A 27959-nucleotide genomic window follows, 5' to 3' on the forward strand; every position below is an offset into this window, starting at 1 on the left:
TTCTCTATTGACCAGTATTTCTTCATAAGCAGAATGGGAATTAGCATTGAAATTATGTTTTAGAAGCCTTTTAGAATATGAAGTACCTTTTAGAATCTGAAATATTAAGCTATATTCAATAGATATATAATGTAACACACAAAAGTACAACATACTAAGTAACATGGGGGATGCAAGAAAACAATGTTTCTACCTTAAGGTGGAGAAAGAACATAAATACACAGGAGAGAAGTAACTTTGCAAGGTACAAATAAGAGTGAGCTGTTCAGTCAGTTCTCTGGGCATTCCAAAAGAACTGAGATAACCAGGGACACTTCAAGATGAAGCAGAATCTAAGCAGGGTCATGAAGTTTGATAGAATTTATGCAGTAGTGAAGCGAGGAAATTTTAGACTCAAGGGTTAATGGAAAGCTCTGACCATGTAGGGAAGAGAGATTTGATCAGAGTGACTGAAGCAGGGGATTTGCATATGAGAATGCACATTTGCATAGAGCAATAGGAAGAGAATTGGGGCAAAGTAAACTGGTTATCAATTGCAGAGTTCCTTTGGTTCTCATCTGGTTGGCAACTGGAAGCAAATTAAGATTTTACAGCTACTAATTGACAATAAAAATGTCATTTTGGAAATTAATGTTGTAGTAGTGTGTATGCCGAGAAAAAGACTGAGTGAGCCAAAATGGAATAGAGGTTGGAGAGTATGCAGATAGAGGTTCATATAATGGTCCAAACACAAAGTGATGAGGGCATTACTGGGGTCATGGCAGTGAGAAGAAAGGAAAGGAAAAAATGCAAAAAAGGTGCAGAAAAGGAAGGTGCGCTCAATGGTTACACAGAAAGAATGAACAAGGTAAGAGGATAGTAGACAGGCTGAGTGAAGAAACCACTGACAGAAATAAGATAATATAGAGGTAGTACTAGTCAGAATGTATAGTATTATATTTCACAACTTTGAAATTTAGTTTTCAAAATTAACTAAACTATTAACTAAACTATTTGATTAACTAGACAGTTCATTCCTTAATCATGCCAGATATCAAAGATCTTAGTAAATGCAGAGACTATTCATAATGACATGAGCAAAGAGACAGAGGGATGCATATTCTGCAGAGAAACCCATTAGTCTTTGTTACTTTGTAGGACACCATTCTGGGACCCCAGTATTGGTAAGTAAGGAGTTGACCTGTGCCTGCCAGGAAAGAAAGTACAATGACTAAGAGAGAAATGAGCTTGCACATTATCCAGCTTTTGATGACTCTTAATGCTGGTTGACTCTTCCTGGGAATTTTGTTGAAGCCTGTACTGTCTTTTCTTGGGAGTTGAGTCAGAGACTGGGCTAAAGATTATAAAACCAAGCTTCATAATTAAGGCAGTTGGTGGATATGCAGAGATGCTTTCTCAGTCAGGTTCCTATTCTTTCCACAGTGACTCCGAGCTCTACTTCACACAAGGGAACAACAGAATAGGAGGAAAATACTGGAAAGCTCAGTATATAGAGTATGTTGATGAAACCTTTACTCAAAGAAAGAAACTCTCTGAGGCAGAAGCCCACCTTGGAATTCTTGGTAGGGTAAAACCGTCCAGCATGTTTTGAATGTGGGAGGGGAGATGTTTTAGCGGGCATCTACATCTACTTGGAATGACTTCTTCTTTTGCCTGTATTCATGTCTCTCTAACTTAATTCTCTTCTCCTCCCTCTTCTTGATGTTTTTCAGGCCCAGTCATCAGGGCAGAGGTGGGAGATACTCTGTTAGTGACCTTTGCCAACAAAGCTGATAAGGTCTACAGTATTTTGCCCCATGGTGTTGTCTATGACAAGGCTTCTGATGCAGCCCCAAACATAGATGGTAAGTCTCAGCCTAAGTTTAGGGAGGAAACAGGGTTAGTGTGCAAAGGACTTAGAACTGGACAGACAAGATTCAAATCCTGGTCCCTTCACTCACCAGCTCAGTGAGCTTGGGCAATTATTTCAATTTTCTGAACCTTACTCGTCTCACTTATCAAATGCAGATAATAGCACGCAGCTCACAGGGCTTTGGCAAACAGTGGGGAGAATTCAGAATGGGGTCTGACCCATAGTAGGTTCTAAGGAAATGTCAATTCCTTTTCTTTCTCCTCAATAATGTAATAAATCTCAAAACAATCTACTTTCACAGTTATCCCCACTTCTTTAAGGTGACAGGACGTTTCTGTTTCAGGTTACACAGAATACTGTGGGTGAAGGCTGAGGGGAAAACCTAATTTCCAATATTTTATTGACATCAAAATCTTATACACGGTCTTTGTTCCATATCTACCAAGAAATACTTATTTAAAACTGGTATTACTTGCTTATCATCTTCTACACTTGCAGGGGTGTCCAACCTGTGGCCCGCAGGCCACACGTGTCCCAGGATGGCTATGAATGAGACCCAACACAAAATTGTAAATTTACTTAAAACATTATGAGGTGTTTTTTTGTGATTACATGTTACAATATGTTTAATGTGTGGCCCCAGACAACTCTTCTTCCAGTGTAGCCCCAAGATGCCAAAAGGTCAGACACTGCTTGCTATAGCTTCTCCCCATCACAAAGCAGGCAGTACAGACTTTTTGCACATGAGAAAGGCAACTTCTGCTCAGTGGCTGCAAGAACTGCCTTTCCGTCCATGATACAGCTTCTGGGAAACTCCGGGTCTCCCTGGAAGCCTTCTCTGTCACTGCAACTGAAGTCATGGCTGCCCGGGCCACTTTGCATCCCAGTGTGAGGCCAGGCCCATCCAGAGCAGGCTTTGTGGTGATGGTGAGGGGACAGAGGACTAAGGAATGGAGGGAGAATTCCTCCTCCCCAGACTAGTTCTCATGCTTCTCCACTGGCATTTCCTGTACCTGCACTCTCTTCCTTGGTTAAAATGCTCCCAATGACTTTTTGTATGTATGCAGAGAGAACACCAGCGACAACCCAAATGTCTATATTTTTTGTCATTTAACTCAGCAAATTTATTTAGCATCTTTTTTGCAAAGCTCTGGACAAGATGCAGAGAGCCTCAATCTAGTAGGAGAGAGTCATTGTGTTGTTCATTTGCCACATAACGTGAGGATTAAGTGCACAGTCTTTGGAATTAAATAACATGTGTCTGAATCCCAGATCTGGCACTTATCAGCCTTGTAATCTTGAGCTTTCTCTTACCTCCTCTATGTTGTAGTTATTTGGATTATTTTGTAGGTCAACTTTCAAGACTTTAAACTCTTTGAAGATGAATCTTTCATTTAACTCTTTAGGGTATTCTCTGCAGGGCCAAGTATAATATATTCCATGTAGGAATGTGTTCCTCAACAATATTTTATGTCTTTACATTTAATTGCTAAATGGGCCACTATCACTCTTTCATTATTTGCTAAACCTGGTAGTTGAGTAAGAAATAGTATCTATGAAGATACTATAAGTCCAATCCATGAAGAGGACAATTCTTCGATAGATGCTTCCATCTCATGAAATGGCAGACTGTGGCAGTGGCTTCACTTGGTAGATACAAAAATAAAATCAACTTTCCTTCGGCAAAATGTATCAGAGAGAGAAACCCAATCTGACAAGTTTAATAATATTGTTGGCTGTTGCTTTGAGAAATTGTTTCATTTATATCCTCAGGATTTGTGAAACCAGGGGCACATGTTAAGCCAGGTGAAACCTTCACATACAGATGGACGGTGCCTGGAAGTGTAAGCCCAACAGCTGGTGATCCTCCCTGTCTGACCTATCTTTACTTCTCAGCAGTTGAGCCAATCAAGGACACCAGCTCTGGCCTTGTAGGGCCTTTGCTAGTCTGTAAGAAAGGTGTCCTCAATGCTGATGGGACACAGGTAAGTCACCAAATGTTACCAAGTTCTTCTCAGGGGTGTATGTAGGAAAAATCAGTAATATGGCTAGAGATAAGATCAAAATAAAGTCAGTTACAAAAAGCAATCTCTCCTTCTTCCTATTAAAATTGACTGCTACGTAATGGGAATTTTGGTTTTTTGTAAATTTACATTCTGATTCTCCTGAGTTACAGATGCCTACCAAGAAACCCAGGGTTTCTGCTTGTTGGCTGGGACTTGGTAGGTCTCTTCCTGTGAGTTGCTTTGATTCTAGAATCTTATGAGATCAACATGGAAGGCAAATTGGGATCCTTTCTCCTTTGACAAGGTTTCTCAAACTTGGCCACCCTAAAGAATCACCTAAGACCTTTTAAACATTTTTTATTCATGTGTTCAACACCAAGTGCATCAGAATCTCCAGGTGATTCCAATGTGCAGCCAGGGTTGAGAACCACCATTTACTTGTCACTGCAAACTGGAAGTTAATCCTGATGGCTGAAGGAACAAGACACATATAGACAACTTCTGGCAAGTCCCATCTCACAGGTTTGGATGGCTGCACTGATTAGTGTGGCAAAACATAGCATTCCAAGCTGCATCTACATATTAAACACATTGATGAAAAGAGGAAAATCCAGTCATTTAATTATTTGACATTACTTCACCAATCCAAAATGGCAAAATTATTTGTTTAAATGGTATATTTTATAACATTTGGCATCATATGGACCCACTTCTAGGCTCAAAGGAACTTCTAGGTAGAAAACACAAAGTTTCTTGGTCCACCTCATGTTTTCATTTCCCTGTGCAAAGGACCAATCCTGGAACTGTCTATTAGGAGGTTCAATTGTCTCTGGCCCTCTGAATGGCCCTCAATAATGCTTTTCAATAAGACTGAATACTTACACTGTACCACAACAGTCACATAAGGCAAAGCAGAATGGTTATCCCTATTTTAAAGCTGAAGAAACTGAGGCTCAGAAACATTGAGTGATGTCCTAGGAAGCACATCTAAGTAAGTAGTGGTAGTCAGCAGTAGAACACAGAACTCTGAGCATCCAACTTTGATTTTTTTTCAGTATACTACCCTGCTTCCTACTAGCTAAATACCTGAGCCAAAAAAAAATTGAGTGCCAGAAACATGTCATTAGGTACTTCTGATTTTATCCCTGTTGCATCCATTCAATTGTAAATTAGAGATTCGCTGGAAGCATCCTAGTCTCCAGAAGTTGTTATTAGAGCCAAATACCATTACTGGTCAATCCACTTACATAAAATCATGAAAAAATAATGGCATTAGAACCTAGGTCTGCCTGTTCCCATAACCTGTAATCTTTAAAAATATAGTTCTGACCCCATCTCCCCTCAATTTTTTTATATTTCATTTTGACACCTTTCAAGCCTACACTCTTTCTTTCTATAGTCAATTATCTTAAACTACTGTTTTCTAAAACACCGTGAGATAAAAGCAGTAAGTGTAAAAGCATAATACAAGCATAAAGCAAGGATTATCCATGTCTTCGATGAGGCATTAGGAAAGCATCAGATAGGTGGGACAGTAAGGCTGGCCCTTGAGGCTGCTTTAGGGTTGCAGACCATCAAAGTTAAGTGATACATGCATGAAGGACAGAGGCCTCCAGAACACAGGAAGTTCAGATTGCTGCAAGGAGCTAGGCCTCTCTTTGGTTGACGTGCCAGGAGGGAAGGACTGAGAAATGAGGCTATACAGGCAGGCAAGGGCCAAATCACTGTGAGTTTAGATCATATTGTCCAGTTTAAGAAGAAGAGAGATGTGATCAGATGGCATTGCTGAGGATCTCTCTGGAACAGGCAGCAAGATGAAGGCTGAATTAGATAGGACCATGTAAGGGAAGAAATACATTGAGGGACAGAAAATACAGTCCCTTGTCTATTCTGCTTTAAAGAAAAGCATATTTCAGCAATTCAAGATGTTGTGTGGCCCTGAACAGTGTAGCTCAGCTGCTTGGAGTATCATCCTGTCAACGAAAGGTTGTGGGTTCGATTCCCTGTCAGGGCACATACCTAGGTTGCAAGTTTGATCCTTGGTCCAGGTGTGTGTGATCCCTGGTCTATGTGCACACAAGAGCAACTAATCAGTATTTCTCTCTGTCTCTTCCTCTCTCTCTCTAAAAGCAATGGAAAAAAATGTCCTCTGACGAGGATGAAAAAAAAATGCTGTGTGGTCAGATATGCTCAAATAGATGGGTTAAAAATATACAAGGTGGGAAGTAATCCACAGTCTCCTCAATGTCAGCTCAAGTTAGCAAAATATAGCAAAATCTCATGGGTTATCTGAATACATTATTTCACTCGTAAACATGTATTGGGTGCCTGCTTTTCCAGGAATGTTTTTTTTGAGCTGGAGATGGAGAGAAAAACCCCAAATGTTCCTACCCTCATGATAAAAATATATGTTGTGAGAAAACAATAAAAATATGTTTATAAACAAGATATAATTTCAGATACAGCTATGTGCTTTGAAGAGCAAAGAAGGTAGAGTGGGTGAGTTTGCAGGCAGAGTGGAAAGTAAGTGATTATTTCAAACAGGATGGTCAGGGAAGGGCACCTTCAGCAGGTGACATTTGGGCAGAGAACTGGGTGGAGTAAGGGGGTGACTCAAGCAAAACCTTCTTGGGAGAACCTTCCTGGCAGTGGAGACCACACATGAAAAGGCCCTGGGGCAGGATTGAGTAAGGTTGCTGTTTCCATGGAAAGCAAAAGGCCAGCATGTCTAGAGTGAGTAGGGGATGAGTGTGATGGCATGCAACTGTGGTGAGAGAGAGGCCACCAGGACCAGGACTTGAAGGCCATGGTCAGGAGAATAAGACCATGACCACCAGCCTGACAGCAGCAGTACCACAAAGTAGAAGATTTTCTGAGCAAGAACTTATTTCCCACACGGGGAAGAGGAAGGATGTGATGAGAAAGATGAATTTTGGGAGTATATAGTAAATTTATCAGAATCATTCTCAGAATCCTGATTTACAAAAGTATCCAGTTAATCTGTGGCTGAGGATGATCTTTACCACTTTTTATTAACTTTAATAGTAATACAGAGCTAAGAATTCCTCCAAGCTGTACTTTTTATATGTTCATTTCTCTCTCCTCTGTAGAAAGGAATAGACAAGGAATTTTACCTACTATTCACAGTCTTTGATGAGAACCTGAGTCGGTATCTTGATGAAAACATTAAGTTTACCCTGCATCCCTTCAGTGTTGACAAAGAAGACAAAGAGTTTGTGAAGTCCAACCGGATGCATGGTATGAAAAATGACTTTCCTCCTGTAAGAAAAGCATAATTGCACTTGAAGTGAAAATGTTTGGAATGTTTTTAGCTATCTTAGTTTTTGGTTTCTTGGGTATGGTTCTTGCATGAGTAAATTATTTCATGGCTCCAGCCTCACCAGGTATATGGTGAAATCTCACAACCCACAGATACTGTCAACTTAATGAATACTCCTAAAACACTCTATCAGCCTTAGATAAAGCAACAAAAAATTTGAACTAGCAAAGATCACAATGCATCGTAATTGTACAAAATTACTGAAAAACTGCCTTCCCTTAGGTTCAGGATGACATCATTAAGTTTGAAAAGGACTATGTCAAATATAGCCCCATCCTGGTTTGGAAATGTGAAATAAGTTTTCCTATTTTGGACATGCAGAATATGTCATTTTAAAAACAAAATTCAAGGAAAATGATGTATTTTCATTTAAATTTTACATTAATTACAAATTAAATTCTCCCTCCAGTCTTGCTTGCATGGAGTGGGAGGAAGAAAGATGGCAACAACACCACAGAGAAAGTGCCTCATATGGTATATAGTGCTTTGCATGGCACCTACCATATTCAAAGGCATTGCTGAATGATGAGTGAATGTTCCAGAAAGAGAGGCTTCAAAGTAGAGTTCCAGGGCAAGAGAAAATTATCCATCAGCCAATCAGGGACTAAGTTATTGCAATGATATCTCTTTGATATTCAATGGACAAGATTTTCATAATTTATTTGCAAAAGCATTATCAAAGATTTTTTTTTCTCAGAAATGAGATGTTCTTCTAAGAAGCCCCAGGGCTTCTTGGAATTTCTACTAATAATCTCAGATGCCTGAGTAAAATTACCAAATACCACTGGGCCTGCAAACACAGGAATAAGAAGTAGTTTTGTTTGACAATGGGATTATATAACAGAAGATCATGCAGGGTGTAATAGTTGTTTTTTCCTACTATGGGCATTAGTAAGGAGTGGAGGTGGGGATGAAATGGACATTAAGCATGAGACATAATTATGTGCAGTTACCCCTCAGACAGTGCTGTTCAGTCATGACATCCATCCCCCCACAGAAAGAGGGCATGGTTTGTAAATTCTTCTCCATGCACTGCTCCAGGTAGCCATTATCAATAGATTGAGGTTGATGTAAAAGACAAAAACAATTTGCATCTCTAGAAATACAGAGGGTCTTCCTATCTAAGTAAGCAGTATTCCAAGTTCTTTCAGTTATTTTACTGAGGTGGGAAAATTATCATGAGGCAAAATTATTTACACAAAGACTACCTTCTTATAAACTTAGTGTTCCTCTCCCTCACCACCACCCCAAAAATTCCACTCCACTGACAAAATAGCCAGTATAATGCCAGTTGATTGCAAATCTTTTACATAATGCAGGACCCAAGAAGTTAGTAAAGGGATATTTAATAACTTCTAGAATCATGCAAACCATTGACAAATAAGGATCTGACAAAATTAAATGAATTAGTAACTAAGAAAACGATGTTTAACAAAGGAGATGACAGGATAAGAATCTCAAAAAAATTATTTTCATATGAAGAATTTTAGAGAAGATTTAGGGGAAGTTGGTAAAGTCCATAAATTGTTTTATAAGGATTATCCTCTTTATAACCTGCAAAACTATATTCTAAAACAAAGAATATTATACCAGGAAACAATTTTATCAGAAAGAAATGACACCAGAAAACAACCTGATTTATTCCTTATTAATTCTTAGAATTCATGCATGCCCTTGTGTGTACGTTGTTAAATATAACATTTTCACAATTTTAGTATATTTTATTATTTATGCTTAATTTCACTTTCCATTTGAAATTGATTCACCATGTGAGTTTTTCCAAGTACTATTTTTCTCTGATAATAAGAATTTTCTGTAAAGAGTTTGAACACCTGAACACCCCATCTCCATACATACTGATAATCTTTTCACTAAGCTGATGTCTTTTCAGTACATCTACAAAATAATAGTGCACTCTGATTATGTCTTTCCTTCCATTTAGCTATTAATGGTTATATGTATGGCAACCAGCCAGGCCTAAACATGTGCAAAAAGGACAGAGTTTCCTGGCATATGATTGGAATGGGCACTGACACCGACATGCATGGAGTTTATTTTCAAGGCAACACCATCCACCTACGAGGGACTCACCGTGACACCCTGGCCCTGTTTCCCCACCTCTCTACCACAGTGTTCATGCAGCCGGACTATGCAGGTAAACTTGGCAAGTGACCAAAGTTCTATCTTCAGGCATATACTCTTAAGGTCTTCCCCAGAAGAGACTGGTCAAATTTGGACACTTCAGGGTGTGTAGAAAGAGGTACAGTCTAGTTTAGAATCAAAGAATCCTGTTTTATTCCAAACACACAGGGTAAAGGACAAAGGAGAAGCATCTAAAATAGCATCCACAAAGCAAAAGTGAAAGCCCTCTAAATCAGGGGTCCCCAACGTCTGGGCTGCAGACTGGTACTGGTCTGGTCCTGTTAGGAATAGGCCCGCACAGCAGGGGGTGAGCTGGAATGTAATAAATGCCTTTGAATCATCCCAAAACAACCCCAAACAATGGGGTCCATGGAAAAATTGTCTTCCAGGAAACCTGTTCCTGGTGCCAAAAATGTTGGGGACTGTTGTTCTAAATGACCTTGTCATACTTTAAAAAATGCTCTTGATTCATATCCATGAACAATTTGTGGTTTTCTTTAACCACAAACATCATTTTAGTTGCTGCTCTGAAGTATCTTACCAAGCACGGATGGCCCAATGAATGCTTTTAGGTTGTAGACATGGTCTGGTCTGACTTCTCTAGAGATTGGTAGGACCTTTATGAAGGGTTATCAAGGGCTTCTCCATCTTCATCCTGTTGGGCAGCCTTGGTTTCCCCAGAGGATAAGCTGTACTAGGGCTGATGTCCATGGAAGGCTCAGTGAAGTGCCCGCACCTGTCTCTTCTTTGGAGACTCCTGAGCCAATTGAATACTTGAGATGCTTTTATGAGACATATAAAGACACATGAAAGACATGGCAGCATATCCTTACTGATGCATGAAAAATAAGGATAGCAAGTGCTATTGGCTTTCAGTACGTTTCTATACCCAACATTTTCATTTTTTAAAAAAGAGAAACCAATATGCTACACCAGATGAGTACTTGCTAACTCTGCCTCCTTCGTGAATGGGTGTTAACTTCTTAAACTAACAATGAAACTGCAGTGTAGATGCCTCCCTGTGCCGTTGGTTAAAAACTCAAAGTCTGGCCTTCAAAACTTTTGCCCAATAATTGCCTGAGAGTAGGAGCTCCATAATCCTTACCTGTAAACTCCTAATATTCAACCTTTCTATATTAATATAGTTGTTCAATTATGAATCACCCAAACCAAGGGATGCTTTGGGCACAAATTTTTTTCAATTTTACTCTTCAAAACCAAAAAAGGGAGGCAAGGTAAATAGTCAAATGGTTTTAATTCATTGAAACAGGCATTCAAAGCTAGAGTTGGGTTTTAGAGGCTACTCCTTCCAATGCCTTGAGAATTATTCATGTGCCTTATAGGTTTCTAAAAAGCTTTATGACAATGGTTTCCCGTTTATGTTTGGTGTTAAGTATAAATATGTAACTTTTTAAAAGCTTGGTTGTTTCACCATTCCCATCCGTTATCTACCAGCAAAACAGAGCGCCCCAAACATGGGCAGAGTAGACCACAGCCTGCAACTCAAACATTTTCTTTTTCTTTTTTGTAAAACCATTCTATCGAGCAATGAGTGATATACAAAAATGTGTACATATTTAATATATACAAGTGAACTAGTTGGAGATAAGTATACATCTCTGAAACCATCACCACAAACAAGGCCTTAAACTCCTTTTGGTTCTGAGAGAATATAATTCCTTGACTCTTGAGGAACATGATGAATGCAACATATGCAGAAGCAGCTCTTTCCAAGTCTGTTCTCAGAGGTGTTTCCCCTGTGGTTTCACAGAGTCCCTTCCTCATGAGGGTCCTCACCAGTGCCTGGGGGTGTGAGGGTACCCAGTGAACCAATGATTTTCACTCATCCTGAAGGGATAATTTGGCAATAAGTACACCTGTGGAGCATGAAGAAAGGCATCTCTGTGCATTGTAGATAGTTAATGAGAGCTGCAGTAATTACCTCTAAGAACAGAATTTATTAGAGGAAGAAAAGATTTATTGGTAAAATAATTTCATTGAGAGTTAATGTCCTCTAACAGTTTTGTTTTATATGATTTTATAGTGAGTTCAATTAAGAAATATATGCCTGATGACAATGCATCTACAAAATTCAGTTTAAAAATTACATAATTCTCAGTCATCCATGATTGTTCGCAGTATGTGGGAAAATCTAATTGACTTTTTTTTTTACTTTCCATCTGGCATAGTGTAGAGAATCACCTTTGCTCAAAGACTTAAAGAAGTATACATTTGGCTTTAATAATAATAATACCTTACTTGTGTGTTGTACTTTATAGTTTATGAAATCCTTTAGGGCAAATACATGACTTCAGAAATGTGTCCTAATTTGAACTTTGTCTAGGATATTAAACTTACAGGTAATTAGCTCTATTTAAACTGATCTGGTTTGGGCTAAGATAATCATACCTATCTGATTTTCCAGGAGTGACTGTCTTCTAACAGGTGTGCACCGCAGGGAAAACCCAGAGAAATCACTTCTTGGCAGCAGCTTTACAAGTTTTATTTTTCTATTAAAATGAGTTTCAGATGGTATTTTTCCCATAAGTAAATATATTCAAAGTAATTCATTCCCCTTAGGGTCTGATTTTAAAATACTACATAAAATTGATGTTTTAAAATCTTCCTTCCTGGTTACTTATTTTGGAATAAATAAGTTTGCTAACAAGAACAACAACAACAAACCAAGAACAACAACAAAACCACAATCGGCCACCACACCCAATGCCGAGCCATTTCTCTTCCAGGTATTTTCAGGGTGTTTTGTTCCACCATGCACCACTTCACCAGAGGCATGAATCAGATGTATGAGGTCAACAGCTGTGGCCACAGGGACCCTTCAGAGCAGCCCTATGGGATGATAAGAACCTTTTACATCGCCGCTGAAGAGGTAGAATGGGATTATGCCCCTAACAAAAACTGGGAGTTCGAAAAGCAGCCCTTGGACGCAAGAGGGGAAAGGTACCACGCGCGAAGCCTCCAAGTCTCTTGGGTGGGATTGCGCATGCTCTGCATACGTTTATCAAATGTGGAAACCTAAGAATGCCCTGTTTTGCCGGCACAGTTGCGGCAGAGACTTTCACTATAAGTACAAAAGATTAGGAGAGCTGTCCATCTCCATCCCGGGAAGGGGATCAGAAGTCATTTTGAAGACCCTCATGTGGTAGGCTCAGTATACCTCTGCCAGCAGTGGCTGGTTCTGCATGTGGCCGTGGACGAATGAATGTGCCTTTGAGTGAGTGTCTGGAGTGAAAGGATTTAGGGAAAGAGGCAGATCCACCATGGTTGTGGGAAATGGAAGACAAAAGAGTGCAGCAGGCAGCAGAGATGGTGTGCAGATATGGGTGAGATGATGGACTGCTATAGATTGAGGACTGCAGGCAAGGGGGACTGAGGATGGGCCATTGACTTTATAAGCGCTGATCAGGTGGAGGACAACCCAGCAGTGGGTAGATATCCCGAGCAGGGATAGGAGGAGCAGGTCTCCTCTAATAGGCCCTGTACCCAGAAAGCCCGCAAAGACTGATCCTCCCATGAAAGCACTGTCAGCCATGCTAAGCAGCAAAGAATCAGCAAGGCTCAAGCCCCTTTCAGGCTGGTGAGCACTGGTCCTCTACCCACCCTAAGCTCCCAGGTTGCACTGGGGTAGAGTCAGACAACATACAGTGGCACCAGACGTGCAGACTTTCTTTCCCAATTTTCATACCCGCCTCCACTTAACAACTACCTTCTGTTTGGGCATCACTGTCTCCATTATACAGACTTTGGAGACTTTGATGCAGAGAGTTAAAATGGGCCAACCATTCATTGGCAGAGTTGGAATTGAACACAGACCTGTGTTCTCTCCACCACCACATGTGGACTTTGTGCCCCTGTCCTCCTGGTTCTTCATTATCACCCTCCCTTCCCTCTCCTTCCACACCGTTCATACTTATCCTCTATGGCTATGCCGCACACAAACTCCACGACATGCAACTATTCCTGATCACTTTCGTTTCTCTTCTACCTTGTGCTCTGTTTTTGAGGGCTCAGACTTCTGGAATAGAGAGTATAACAGCGCCACCTTATGGATAAATGAAAAAAAGGAATGAATCTTCATTTTAAAAAGGTTTGCCTCAAGGACAGGACACCTAAAATTAATTTGATTATTCACCAACCCATTTGTTAAACCATACACTCTTCTCATGCAAAACCAGTGCTGCCAGTGTAAGCTAAAGACCAGGTTGGTTCTGTGGAAGAGGAAATGAATACTACTAATTTGGCCTTTTCTAACATGATTATTCTTTTAAAATGCTACCACAACTAAAGAAGTATAATAATTTTGTTGCATGTACAATCTTAGCCCATGAGTGTGTAAGATACATAGCCTTCCTTATTTTCTTGAAACTCAGTGTAATTTCAGTGTTAAGTCATATCCCCCCACCCCACCCCACCGCCTGCAACTCTCTGGGCTAGCAAGAAGTTCTAGCTTCAGTCTTCTGGGATTGTCTCCCAAGTTATACAGAGAGATAGAAGGTGCTGAGTATGCTTGCACCCTGTCCCTGCTGCTATGGATATTGTCTATAAATGAATGAATGAAAGCAAAGTGAAATGAGAGCATGTTCAAAGTACAACCAATCTGTCAATAAAAACACAGTACAGAATTGGAACAAGTTTCCCTAGTGGCACATCTGTGGCACCCCTGTAGACAGGAGCTCAGGAACAAATGCCCCTTCTACACCCCAGTTGTTATTCCTCTGCCCTTTGACCCAAGGCCATAGCATGAGTCACATCTGGTTTTCAAATCACCTCTGGGTACAAGTTATCCCTGAGACATTTATTGTCCTGGCCAGCACATATGGGACCTGGAAGCCTTTCCCTGGGGCTTCCTAAGAACACACTAGGAAAGCCTAAGGATCCCCAAAGGCAACAAATGTGACCATTAGCACATGTCAGGGTTTGTGCAGTGGGAGGGAATTTGAAAAAGGAGGTTAAATTGCTATAGAGAAATGAAATTGTATTCCTAGTATTCCTGAGCTTATGGACTGATACACAGGTAGTTAACTAACCCGGGATTCAAGATAATAACCACCATTTATTGAGTACCCACCACGATCCAGGCATTTTGCTAGGGCTTTGATGAACTCTAGTATGACCCTCACAACATACTGGACCCATTTGATCAGCTTTGGCCCAGTATCAACATGACACCCTAAAGAGATAATGATAGAGCAGGCACTTACATTAAGCAGGTGCTTAACACTTGTCTGACACAATACTTTACAGATGTTATCTCGTATAATCCTCACACCAATCCTGAGAGCTAGATGCGTTAATATCACTGCATCTGCAGGAAAAAAAAGTTGGAAAAGAGCAGAGTGTGGCTCCAGAGTCTGTGCTTGTCACCTCAGTGTTACCAGAACTCCTGGAAAATAAAAGTAGAAGAAAAATTCTCTTCCCTCGGAAAACATACAGTGTAGGGTAGGAGGTATATATGCATTTGTTAAATGCCTACTGTGTGCTATGCATTGTGCAAAGTGCTGGTGAAACAGTGCTGAGAAGAGCCGACAAGGTACTTTTCCATACAGATGTCATGGTCCCCAGGGAAGACATTAGGACAAGTATATTGAGTGAGGCAGTCACTATGAGAGGGGAGTGCAGAGTGCAGCAGGAAAGCAAGGTAGGACTGCATAGCTCCATCTGGGGGAAAGGTGGGATAGGGCAAGTGATTGGGAATAGCTTCTAGGAGGAAGGAGTCTTTGACCTGGAACATAAGGAGTAAACAAATTGAAGTGGTAGAAATCGTGCCCTTGGCTGAGGGAATAGCACATAGAAGGCGTGGAGACAGGGAGGTCACATGGTATTCAAGAGATGTAGGGTTTAGAATGACCCAAGCATAGACTATGTGGGGACCAGTAATGGGAAACAAGGCATGGAGGCTGGCAGAGGCAGCTAGTGGAGTGGTGGAGTCAGAGCCAGTTTGAGGAGTTTGGCAATGGGAAGCCATAAGAAGGCTTCCCACAAAGACCAGCTTGGTGGAATTTATTGTTTAGGGTGACTGCCTGCAGAGTAGAGAATAGAGGAAGGGGAGCAGTGTAGGTGGCAGGGAGAATGATTAGGAACAATTCCAGTCATTGCAGGTGAGTGATGGTGTCTTAGACTGGAGTGTGGACATTGTCACAAGAGAGATGGAAGTACATGAGTTATACTATGTTTTAAAGATAAAACAGATACATTTTTTCCTTTTTTTGTGATAGTCTATCTTGTTAATAGATTAAATATACAGTCAGTCTTCATTATTGGTGGGTTCCATGTTTGGGCTTGTTCACTAAAATTTATTTGTACCCCCTAAATCAATTTTTGTGGTGCTTTTGCGACCCTTTGCAGATACACATAAAGCAGCAACAAGTTTGTGTCAGCTGAGGTCACACAAAGCAGTGCTCTGCCTTCTTGTGTCTGATCTCACACTGTAAACAAGTGTTCTTTTTGTGGCTTATTTAGTGCCATGGGGTTTTTTTTTAATTTTTATGTTTCTCAGTGATTTAGCTGTTTTAAATGCCCTCCAACACAGTGCTGTCTAGTGTTTGAATGCTCAAGAGGCCTTATAGAGGAAATACGTTTTAGGCCAGCTTCATTCAGGCACAAGTTATATGGCTGTTAGCTGTAAATTCAATGTTAATGAATCAGAAGTATATTTTAAATAAGATGTCTTTAAACAGAAACACACATAAAACAAGGTTGTACATTGATCTGTTGATGAAAATGTTGTGGCTAGAAGTTAGACAGAATCTAGCCCTATATTTCCACTAGGTACAGTGGTTCAGTATTTGCCAATTCAGTGTTTGCGGTGATTCTCTAGAACATAATTACGGTGATTAACAAGAATCAACTGTATCTATACTTGTACATGAGCATATGCACAAACACAGTCCAGAGGCATTCTTGAGATCTTTCCAAGTGAGAAAGCATAACAAGACACAGAATGATAACACATACAATCTGGAGGAATACAGGGTAGTAGAGTGTGGGTGTGTGCACATATGGGCATGTATGTGACATTGGTTAGTCCCGAGAAGAGAAGTATAACCTCAAGGGGCCCTTAGCAGTCTCTAACTAAAACTGACCCTATTCATCACTCAGCAGGGCTGAGAGCGGTGGTTCCATGGTTTCCAAGAGTGGGCCATGAACTAGTGCTGGGCAGCCCACAGCAGAACCCCCTTAATGCTTTCAAGTGCATATTTGGTGCTCCACACCTAGACAGCTTGGTGTAAGCCACCTCCCCAGGGAGATGCTGGTCACAGGTGGGTTTAGGAAGCACTGCCCCAGAGTAACCCCGAATCACTTTGAAGCACTCAAAGTTTTTCTACCATCTGATAACTTTAATTTTTGATGCTTCTGATTTGCAGACATGGAGATATATTTATGAACCACACTGAAAACTGGATTGGCTCTCAGTACAAGAAGGTGGTTTACAGGGAATACACCAATGGAGAATTTGTGGAGATCAAAGCCCGACCACCACAAGAGCAGCACTTGGAACTGCTGGGTATGGCACAGACAGCAGCTCGCACACACACACACACACATACACACACACACAAGTCCGTTAGACTTACACCTGAGAATGGAGGAAAGGAACAGAGTAGCCTGACTATATTCAGCCAAGTGTGACCTCTTCCTGCTCTCCCATTTTCAGGGAGCATGCTGTGTGCTCAGCCCATCCAAAGAATAGTTATGGTAAGCCTTCCAGATAACACACAACAGGAATCCATAACATCAGGGCAGTCTAACCTGTCTGTTGCCCTGAAGTTCTTTTTCCACTCCTCTGCTGAGCCAGGAAATTTTAATTTGATGCCTCAGAACAGCAGACTGACTGTTTGCATAACTTAAGGTCCTTGATTATTCATACACAGGATCATAACAACACACATAAAAATAATTGTGACAAAAGAGGAACCCCTAATGTGAGAGGGGTGCTAAGAATGAAAGGCTTGGTTTCAGTTTGGGAGACACTAACTCATGGGCTTCTCAGACCCACTCTGCCTGCCTGATGACCTGGACAAGCTGACCTGACAATCAAATAAACTCTTCCTGCCTTCCTTCCCACTTTTCTCCATCTGAAGTTCACCAGACCTGATTCCACTGTGAAGATGAGATGTTAAGGCAGAGGGCTAATCTAGATGACTTTCTCAAAACCAGCTCCCCTTTGTAAATACACAGGGTAACTTATGTACAAAGTATGGCTTTACATAGTGCTTATGTGAAGAGTATGACTTCATATGACTGCTAGCTTTATGAATTACTAAATGTCCAACCCACCTACACCACACCTTCACTGTCTATTAATAACTGACACACAAGCTTGTCACACTAAATAAAGTCAGCCCCAGTGGGAATGTTCCTCCTTCTGAGACTTGTGGGTGTCAACTGAGCTCTGAAGAAAAGGTACTGGTTCTGCCAAGGGGGCTGGGTTGCCCCTCAAAGAGCCCCCTTTGGTCTGCTCTGTAAAATGACACAAACGAGTAGTTCCATCAGAGGCAAGCCCAGCAGCCCTTCAGCCGGGAGAGCAAGAGGCCCGTCTACTCATTTCTGCAGCTCGGGGCGAGGCCTGCACTCCTGCAGTTACAAAGGGCACTAAGCAGGCACATTACTGCTAATTACTGCTCCCTGTGACCTGCCAGGTCATAAGTCAGAAAGCATTTGCTGTAGCTCACCAGTACAGCAAGGCCTGTGCAATTTAAGTGGTACGAATATACAAGCGGTGATTTTCATTTATTCACACAGATGCTGCTATCTGTAATTATACCCAAACTTACTGTTTACAAACAAGCCTAGAAATTTCCAGCTTTATCATTTTTTTTAAAAAATGAGCATTTTCAAACATTTTCTGATTCATACTATTTCCTTCCAAAGATAATAATAGTAAAAAATATTTAAGCCCTGGCTGGTGTAGCTCAGTGGATGGAGCACGGGCTGGGAACCAAAGTGTCCCAGGTTCAATTCCCAGCCAGGGTACATGCCTGGGTTGCAGGCCATAACCCCCAGCAACCGCACATTGATGTTTCTCTCCCTCTCTCTCTCTCTCTCTCTCTCTCTCTCTCTCTCTCTCTCCCTTCCCTCTCTAAAAATAAATAAAATCTTTTAAAAAATATTTAGATTTATTTTTTTAGGGCTTTAGTGATTTTTTTTAAAAAAGCAATTAAAACCATGGTCTGAATCAGTAATGAATGGGTGGGTATGGTGAGGCCCCTGCCATGTGTATAACTCCCTATGAATGTAGAATGCAATAAATGTCCAAGAATGTGAATGAATAGGGGATAGGTCTGAGGCGCTTCCCAAATGGGAGTCTGTTTCCAACCCCCTCAAGGCAGCGCCTTGCAAAGACCGCTGTGTGTGAAATGCTCTGTCAGTGTGGTGTATGGGCTGCGCAAGCTGCAAGGGCTGCATTCTGGGCACCAAGAGGTGAAAGGCCCCTGGCATGGGCGATGCACATCCCACAGTCATGCTGGCACAGGCTTCTCCAGTGGGGTGCAGAACTATTTCCACTGACACACAAGCTGGTTGCTTGTAATAGAAGTGTGCACATATGAGGAACTGAAAAGAGACATCTCATCAGGTAACTGAATACTGAGAAACAGCATTGGACATGCATTAGTGAAATGCATAAATTTATAGATCATAGATCAGTATATAAATGTTATAATTCTGTTCTTATCTTTTGAATCCCTTTTATACACATCATTTTATTGGATTATCATCATCATTATCATAAATCTATTTACCAGATAGTGAGCAATTTCAGATTTAACAAAGGTTACATGCAAGGAGATTACAACTGAAAGTCTTCATATCACAGATATACTTTTTCCTGGGGATTATGTCTAAGCAGTAGTAGAAATTTACACATTTATTACTATATTTTAATGTACTGAAATAATGTACTGTACATACATTATCTTAGTTAATCCTATGAGAAAGGTACAATCAAACCCATCTAATGGAAGAGAAATTTGAGACTCAGGCAAGCCTTGACTGCAAGGCTTCTCTCATAAGTGAAGAAGGCAGGATTTGGATCCAAATTGATCCAATTGCCAAAATGACATGCTATTTAATACTGCCTATCTGGCCTTCTAAAGGAAATACACTAATGAAGAAACTGTTTGTTTTATTTTGCCAAATACTACCTACATTTAAATTACATCAGTGTTGAAAAGAGCAATGGTAATGCACACAGACCTGTGTTCTGCTTTTAGGCCCAATGATGCATGCTGAGGTGGGTGACTCTCTCCTGATCATATTTAAGAACAAAGCCAATCGGCCCTACTCCATCTCAGCGCATGGTGTGGAGGATGCAGAGAGGGGGAAGCGACTCCAAGTTCCCATGACAAAGCCAGGTAAGTTACCCCAGAATTCTGCTTTGTCCTGATGAGGACACCAGACTCAACTCTTTTCTGATCTCTGAAGAGCCTTGAAGACCTCATATTAATGTTAATGTATTCCTGCTATCACGTATTCCCTCCCAACATGAGATCATCATTCATCCAATGACCAAATGTTGATGGAGGTCCTAGGGTCCATTAGGGACCTAAAAACTTACTAAGGTGTAATAATAGCTAACATACATTGAGTGTTAACACTGTGCCAGGTGCTGTGCTTTATATTAAAAAAAAAATCTCATTTATCTTCATAGTAACCCAATAACTAACAATATTTTGTTAAATCTAATACCATTGATTATAATGTCCATCATTATTTTATGTTTCTAAAAACAGAAAAAAATTGACTGCCAATTAAATTTTAGCATGCCACTGATTGAAAAATACATCCTGACTTCAGTTATATTAAATTGTGAAAAATGTTCATCTTATAATTGATGAAATATGGCATCATGTCCATTTAACAGACAGCAAAAGCACAGAGGAGCAAAAAGCTTGACAAGGTCATACATTGGCAATGGAGAAGCCCCAGTTTGTTTGACGTTAGAACCTGCCCTCTTACCCACACATTTCTCTCAAGATACTTCAAACAAGGTCTGAAGAAAAAAGGACAAACAAGATGAATCATTTCAGTAGCAGTGTGGGTTTTACATAATGAAATTCTAAGTGGTGAAGAATTTTAAGAACATGTCTGGATGTGCTTATAAAAGTTTCAGAAAAGGAAAATCAATGAAGACTGATTGATTAATTAGGAGTCCTTAGGAAAAGGAGTAATTAGGTAAAGCTTTATAAAGGAGGTAGAGATCCAGCTGAGTTTTGAAAGATGCACCGAAGGGAAAGAAGATCTCAAAATTTAAGCAGCTTCCCATAACACTTATACAGTTGTAATGTGGTTGTAATAATTGTGAAGAACCACTGTGACCTTGAGTTATGAAATTGACACCAACCATAGGTATAATTACAAGGGAGTTATATTCCATTTTACTTCTTATGCATAGTAACATTATAATACTTAACACTATAGTAATTACAGTAAGAGTGACAAAAACTTTAAAAAGTTAAAGATGTATAAAAAGAAGAAAAGAAAACAATCTCATGCATCACTGAAAAAAGTTAGCAAGGTACCTCTACAAGAATGGGGTTAGGGGAAGGAAAATCTTCATCCACCACTATCCCAACCTCTGCCCCACCCATTCCACCCCACCCCTAGTAGCAGAAGCCTATGTTTTGCTGCTTCAAGAAACTTTTCATAAACATACTAAATGTCTATCTACAGGAAAATATTGAATTCTAGAATATCCTTACATTAGACTGTTGTGCAGCCATTAAATGATATTTAAGAAGGTTTGGCCCTGACCAAGTAGTTCAGTTGGTGTAGAGATCCTGATACACCAAGCTTGCTGGTCAGGGCACATAGAAGAATCAACCAATGAATGCATAAATAAGTGGAATAACAAGTCTATGTTTCTCTCTCTCTCTCAAATCAATCAATCTAAGGTTTGAATGACATGGGAAATGTTTGTGGTATCATGTTAAGCAAAATACAAGTACAGAAGACCCAAGGGAAATAAGCCAAAATGTTAGTAATGGTTATATCTTCATGGTGGTATTTTGAGTAGCAGAGTGATACTTTTTTCTACTTCTTCACATTTTATTGTACTTTTTAGATTTTTATAATGTATGTGCCTTGCTTAGATGAAGAAGGAAATGTTTTAAAATGGGTCAAAAAAGCCATTAAATAAAGTTATTCATTTTTGATGGTTGAAAGCATGTCCAGAGGGAGAAAGAAAGGTGTCAATCAAGCATCGATGAGGCTCTGGAGGCTCTGGTAGAGCTGTGGACAAGCTGGGGTGACCTGTGAGGCTGTTGTACCCTAATGTTGAGGACATGAAGGAGACACGTCCTTGATGTGAGGGTTATCAGAGTGAGGAGAAGAATGATTAGAAAGTGACAAAGGGGCATTTTTCTTACTGAAAGTCAGAAAGAGAGAATCCCCACAAGGGTCTGACAGGCTGATAGGTTTGGGAGAGCCCAGAGACAGGGGTAGAAACTAACTTTGTGCAGGAAGTCCAGGCAAACTGGACAAGACAGGTCAACCTGGGCATGCGTGAGATAAGGAGAGCACACTAGCACCAGAAGCACACTAAGCAGCCCCTATCAAATTTTTGTTTTTCTCTCATAATTAAATGACTCAGAAACTACTTCTGAGTCTCTTCTTTTTAGTTAGAGCTGTGCTTCCTGCTGGATTATTCCAACCTTAATAATACCACCCCTGTAGCCATTTGTATTTAAGAAGCTAAATATCAGTGGTTTATCTTGCAATTAACAAGGCATAAAGGCTATAATGAAACCTCATGGAAATTAGACCTAGAGTTATATTGCTAAACCACTGGTGTATGAGCACATATGGAGCAAAGGTACATGTAAGCATTATATTTGTTTTGCTCTGTGGCTCACATTCAGCTATAGGTTGTTTGTTCTGATGGGTGGGGATAGGACACAGTTCAAAATGAGATGTGGCTTTCATTTGTCACTTTTACCATGTGCTTATCTTGTTAATTGATGAGTATATTTGTGACTCCTCTGCAAGGCTCTGGATTGACCACCAATGATGCGTAGATAGATGCCTGGCAACAGGGAGTGCATACATTTGTTATTAGTATATATAGAAATTAACCTTATTGGCTCAGTGTGAGGCTCTATACTAGGTTTTGTTTTTTAATCCTCACCCAAGAATATGTTTATTGATTTTAGAGATATAGGAAGGGAGAGAAAGAGAGGAAGGGAAAGAGAGAGAGAAACATTGATCAGTTGCCTCCCTTACACACCCTGACTTGGAATCAAACCTGCAATATTTTGTTTCATTTGTTGGAGACAATGCTCCAACCAACTTAGCCATCTGGCCAGAGTCTAGGTGTTTAGTTTCACCTACTCCTCACAACAGTCTGACTCACTTTATGAGTAGTGAAACTAAAGGTCTGTGAGGTTAAGTAGCCCATCAAAAGTTGGGAAGTAGAAAGTCATCAGGTCAAGATTTGGACTAGGTCTCTCTGATTCTTTCTGGTTCTAACTAGATCTCACCTGCCTGCACATTAAAATCACTTGAGAATCAAAAACAAAACAAAACAAAACAAAAACCCTGATGCCATATTCCCAGACCTCAGATACTGAGTTCATTGGTTTGGGATGAGGCCTGAGCGGTGAGAATTTACAAAGCTTCCTGGTGATTCTGTAAGAAACCAAGGCTGAAAGCCACCGTAACTCAAGCGAGCTGGAGCATTGCTCTTGGGAGAGAAACATGAAATTTGAGGGGGAAAAAAGCAGTGAGGTATAAATTAAGTCTTCATTTTCTGAATAAACATGAGTTAATAATAAAAAGAGCAACCTAGAGGAAAGGCTATAGTCTGAAATGAAAGATCTGCCACTTTGAAACTGCAGAAAATCAAGACAGGAGTTTCATGGGAACATTTTCTAATGAATGGGTACTTCTCCCCAGCCATAATTTATAAAGATCTGTTTGTATTTTGTCAGCTAAGTCGTCTGGAATAGAGGTAACACTAGTAAATCCTTTCTATTTCTTCTCATTTGTTTCAGGAGAAATAAAAACTTACATATGGAATGTCCCTGAAAGGTCTGGTCCAGGGCCATCTGACCCAAATTGTATTCCATGGGTTTACTATTCAACAGTAGACTTTGTGAAGGTAAGGTGGAGAGAGCAAGTGAAATGCTCATAGTAATATGGCTTTGAGTTAGCTACTAAGGCATCACAACTCTGGTGCGTATATATGAAGGGATGGATGTAAGGATTTAGAACAAGGGTCTTAAACTACAGCCAGGCCGATTTCTTTACATTTTTTATGGTTGAGTTGAGAAGCTGTGAAAGGATCAGTATAACCAACAATGTAAAAAAATATTTACTCTCTGGTGCTTTGCAGAAAATAAAAATTTGTTGGCTCTTACTCTAAAGAGTAGGGGGAAGAACAAATAAAACCCCAATGTTTCAATCTCCAAATTTAGAAATTACAAAGTAGTTTGAAGCAAAGATGTTATATAAATAAATAACCATAAAATAAAAAATATTTTAATATAATTTATACCATGGTTTTTGATGCATGCAATCCATCCTTTTTAAAGGCATTACCACTGCTCACAGGGCTCAGAAAAAGAAAGCACAGGCCAAACACAGTAACTGAAACTACAGACCATTGGAATAATGAATAGGCTAACTTTATATAGAAATTAAAGGCAAAGATTCACTATTGTTTGAGTGAGAGATTTATGTGGTAAAACAAATAGTCTTTAATTATATGTCATAAATCAAAGTCCAAACTAACATCATGTGTGATAGAAAATGTAAGTATTGCCCATTACTTAAAAAGTAAAAATTAAGTTCCACTGAAGATGGAGGCGTAGATAGAAACCCTCTGCTTCCTCACACAACCAAAAGGAGGATATCAACCAATCTAAAATCAATAAACATCCAAAATCACCAGAAAATCAAACTGCACAGAAATCCTACAACCAAGGAATTAAAGAAAAAATTAACCAGAACAACTAGACCAGTAAGGCAGCAGACCACACAGCCGACTCAGAAAAACTGTGGCGACACATAAGCCTTGGGGGCGGGGCGGGCTGCCGAGCTCAGTGGGCTGTGAGGGAGGGACTGACTTAAGGGGAAACTGAGACTCAGAGCTGACTGTGAAGTATGGTGGGGGTTGGTGTGGTAAGAGAAACTCCCAGTCTCACACATTGAAAAGTGCTAGAGATGAGTAGGCAGGCTGCACTGTTCCCTCTTTGGCCTCTCCCCAACCAGCAGTGGTGCAGGGCTGTAAGGAGGATTGCCCTGCCAGGGAGAATACCTAAGGCCCCACCCTCTTACAACCTATCAGCTGCACCAAGACAAAGAAATAGGGCCTGAATGAAAGAACACAGCAAAGCCTCAAAAAGAGAACTAAGCAAGGAGGAAATCACCAACCTATCTGATGGAGAATTTAAAGCCCTGGTAATCAAAATACTCACAGATCTGAGACTGATCTTGGTCGAAAAATAAAAAAACAAATGAAGGATGCCCCAAGTGAAATAAAGCAAAATATTCAGGGAACCAATAGTGACAGGAAGGAAACCAGGACTCAAAGCAACAATTTGAAACAAAAGAAAGAAACATCCATCCAGAAGAAAAGGAAGAAACAAGAATTCAAAAAAATGAAGAGAGGCTTAGGAACCTCTGGGACAACTTGAAATGTTCAATATCCAAATTATAGAGGTGCCAGAAGGAGAAGAACTACAGCAAGAAATTGAAAACTTATTTCAACAAATAATGAAGGAAAACTTCCCCAATCTGGTGAAAGAAATAGACTTCCAGGAAGTCCAGGAAGCCCAGAGAGTCTCAAAGAAGTTGGACCCAGAGAGGAACACACCATGGCACATCATCAATAAGTTACCCAAGACTAAAGATAAGGAGAGAATCTTAAAAGAAGCCAGAGGAAAGAAGACAAAGTTACCTATAAAGGAGTTCCCATTAGACCATCAGCTGATTTCTCTAAAAAAACCTTGTAGGCAAGAAGGAGCTGGAAAAAAAGTATTCGAAGTCATGAAAGGCACGGACCTACATCCAAGATTACTCTATCCAGCAAAGCTTTCATTTAAAATGGAAGGGCAGATAAAGTGCTTCCCAGATAAAGTCAAGTTCGAGTTCATCATCACCAAGCCATTATTATATGAAACATTAAAGGGACTTATCTAAGAAATTGAAGAAGATCAAAAACCATGAACAGTCAAATGACAACAAACTCAGACCTATCAACAAATGAACCTAAAAAATAAGAAAAACAACAAAAACAAAAACTAATCAAACAACTAGAACAGGAACTGAACCACAGAACGGAGATCACATGAAGGGTTTTCAGTGGGGAGGGGCAGGGGAGGAATGGGGGGGAAGGTACAGGGAATAAGAAGCACAATTGGTAAGCATAAAATAGATGGGGAGAAGCCAAAAATGGTATAGGAAACAGAGAAATCAAAGAACTTATATGTATAACCCATGGACATGAACTAAGGAGGGGAATGCTGGAGGATTGGAGGGACAGGTAGAAGGGGGATAAAGGGGGAAAATAGGAAAAACAGTAATAGCATAATCAATAAAAATACTTTTAAAAAAGTAAAACCTTCCTATTAAACATTAGATGGCTGCACTAATGTCCTTGAGTTGTACTGGACAGTTCAGGAGTTACAGCGTGACATACAAGACACTTCAAAAAACAATCTTACATTTTGGAATTACGAGAAATGCACTCTTATTTCTTTAATTCTTTGTACATCTCAACAAATATTTATTAAACACTTGCGATTGCAAATGACTCTACCAAGTACTATGAGCAATGCAAATATTCTTGTCTTGAAGGAACTTATAATCTTTGGGGGAAATAGTACAGTACACACTCATTATTGTAACAAAATTCTGAATCTGGTGAGTTTTATAGGAGTACAGGGAAGTGAGAGTCTAGGAAGAGAAAGCATTGTGAGCAAAGCCAAAACTAGGAAAGTAGGTGTGTTTGGGAAATGTTGAGAATCCCATTTAGCCAAATGGGTAATACGAAAGGAAAGCAGTAGAGGAGCTTAAGCTAGAGACACTCATTGGAGTAGCACATGAGGGGTTTAGGGACCTGCCCGGTATTTAAACTCTATTCAGTAGACCTTGGAGATTCACTGGGGACTTCTAGATATGGGAGTGATGAGATTAATCTGATGGCAGTCAACTGGAGGGCTGGAGGTGAGGTGAGGTGACCAGAGACCAGAGAGGAGCCAACTCTAGTCCAGGGTGAGGGAGTAAGCTCCTACACTAGAAGGGTGGCAAACAGAATGGAAAGGAAGTTGCAGAATGGATAGGCATGGTGAAGGAAAAATAAAAGTAAGACTTGACAGCAAATGAGATGGGACAAAGTTAGGAAGAAAGAGGAATTAAACACCGAAATCAAGTTTTCTGGTCTAAATGACAGGTAATATCACAGCACTGTTAATAGAAATAGAGAATTCAGGAGAAGGAATGGTTTGAGAGAAATAATAAAAGTCCACTTTGGACATGCTTCACAAATTTAATTGTTGTAGGAGGAATATCTAAGTAGGAAGTTGGAAATGTGGGAATTTTCCCCCAAAAGAAAGTTAGGGCTGGACAACTTGGTATGGAGGTTACTGATGGTCCTGTATCATTTGCTACTCACCTGGTTCACTTTTACCCATAAGAAGTGGGATATAAACATCTGTACATAGCTACAAATACAGACTCACTTGAAAAGCTAACAGAAAAAATAGAAAGAAGCATTCATTTATTCACTGAATGTCTTTATTGACCACCTTTTATGTACTAAACACAAAACTATCTCTGGAGATGCAGTGATAAGGGAGGGACACAGCCTCAGCTCTCAAGGAGCTTACGCTGTGGGAAATTTTCAGGAACACTCCTAAATTTTCACAAGTATCACCCTGTTTTTTCAAGGCTTCTTGGTATTTAGTTTGTATTCAGTCTTTTTACAATGGCTTTCTTACAAGCACTTAATCTGTGTTATTAAATTATTTAAAGTCTCTTCTAATTCAGTTTTATTTTCTTTCAGGATACATACAGTGGTTTGATGGGCCCTCTGATTATATGCAGAGAAGGAGTGTTGAATGAAAAAGGAAGAAGAAGTGATGTTGATTATGAATTTGCTCTCTTGTTTTTGGTATTTAATGAGAATGAATCTTGGTATCTGGATGACAATATTAAGAAGTATCTCAATAAAGATCCACGAGATTTTAAGCATACGGATGATTTTGAGGAGAGCAACAGAATGCATGGTATATCATGCACGTGATTTCAAAAGAAAACCTTATGAGATATGCTCATAGAAGTTCCTTTAACTCTAGGAGGTCCCCAGCTCATAGGCACCCCGACTGAAGCAAGTCCTCTGTAACTGCCAGCAAGGTCCAGCCATGCTGTGGACCAGCTGTTTTAGGGAGTTCTGCCTCTGAATGCTGAGATCCCTAAATTATAAGGCTGTGAACTAATCCTTTAAAGATGAATCATCACTTACTGCACTTACTGGTATATTTCTACAGAAATATATCATAACTTCTAATTGATCAAATTTAAGTGCCTGATTTAACTGTTTCTAGGACATAAAATAACCACCAAATTTCTGTTTTAATGTGTCTATGTTATTTAATTCTAT

At 40.0% G+C, this 27959-nt stretch overlaps 1 protein-coding gene across 1 annotated transcript in view; it reads left to right on the forward strand.

The window, feature by feature from the left end:
• HEPHL1 (hephaestin like 1) overlaps positions 1-27959 on the forward strand; it is a 64465-nt gene that overhangs the window by 29451 nt on the left and 7055 nt on the right. Inside the window, exons 7-16 of the mRNA XM_028516540.2 lie at positions 1423-1562; positions 1713-1844; positions 3626-3837; positions 6969-7116; positions 9141-9353; positions 12088-12301; positions 16726-16865; positions 19573-19713; positions 23350-23456; positions 27363-27585. Coding sequence (XP_028372341.1) covers positions 1423-1562; positions 1713-1844; positions 3626-3837; positions 6969-7116; positions 9141-9353; positions 12088-12301; positions 16726-16865; positions 19573-19713; positions 23350-23456; positions 27363-27585 — 1670 coding nt within the window. The remainder of the gene's footprint in view (positions 1-1422; positions 1563-1712; positions 1845-3625; positions 3838-6968; positions 7117-9140; positions 9354-12087; positions 12302-16725; positions 16866-19572; positions 19714-23349; positions 23457-27362; positions 27586-27959) is intronic.

Source organism: Phyllostomus discolor, chromosome 6 (assembly GCF_004126475.2).
Source record: "Phyllostomus discolor isolate MPI-MPIP mPhyDis1 chromosome 6, mPhyDis1.pri.v3, whole genome shotgun sequence".
NCBI lineage: Eukaryota > Metazoa > Chordata > Mammalia > Chiroptera > Phyllostomidae > Phyllostomus > Phyllostomus discolor.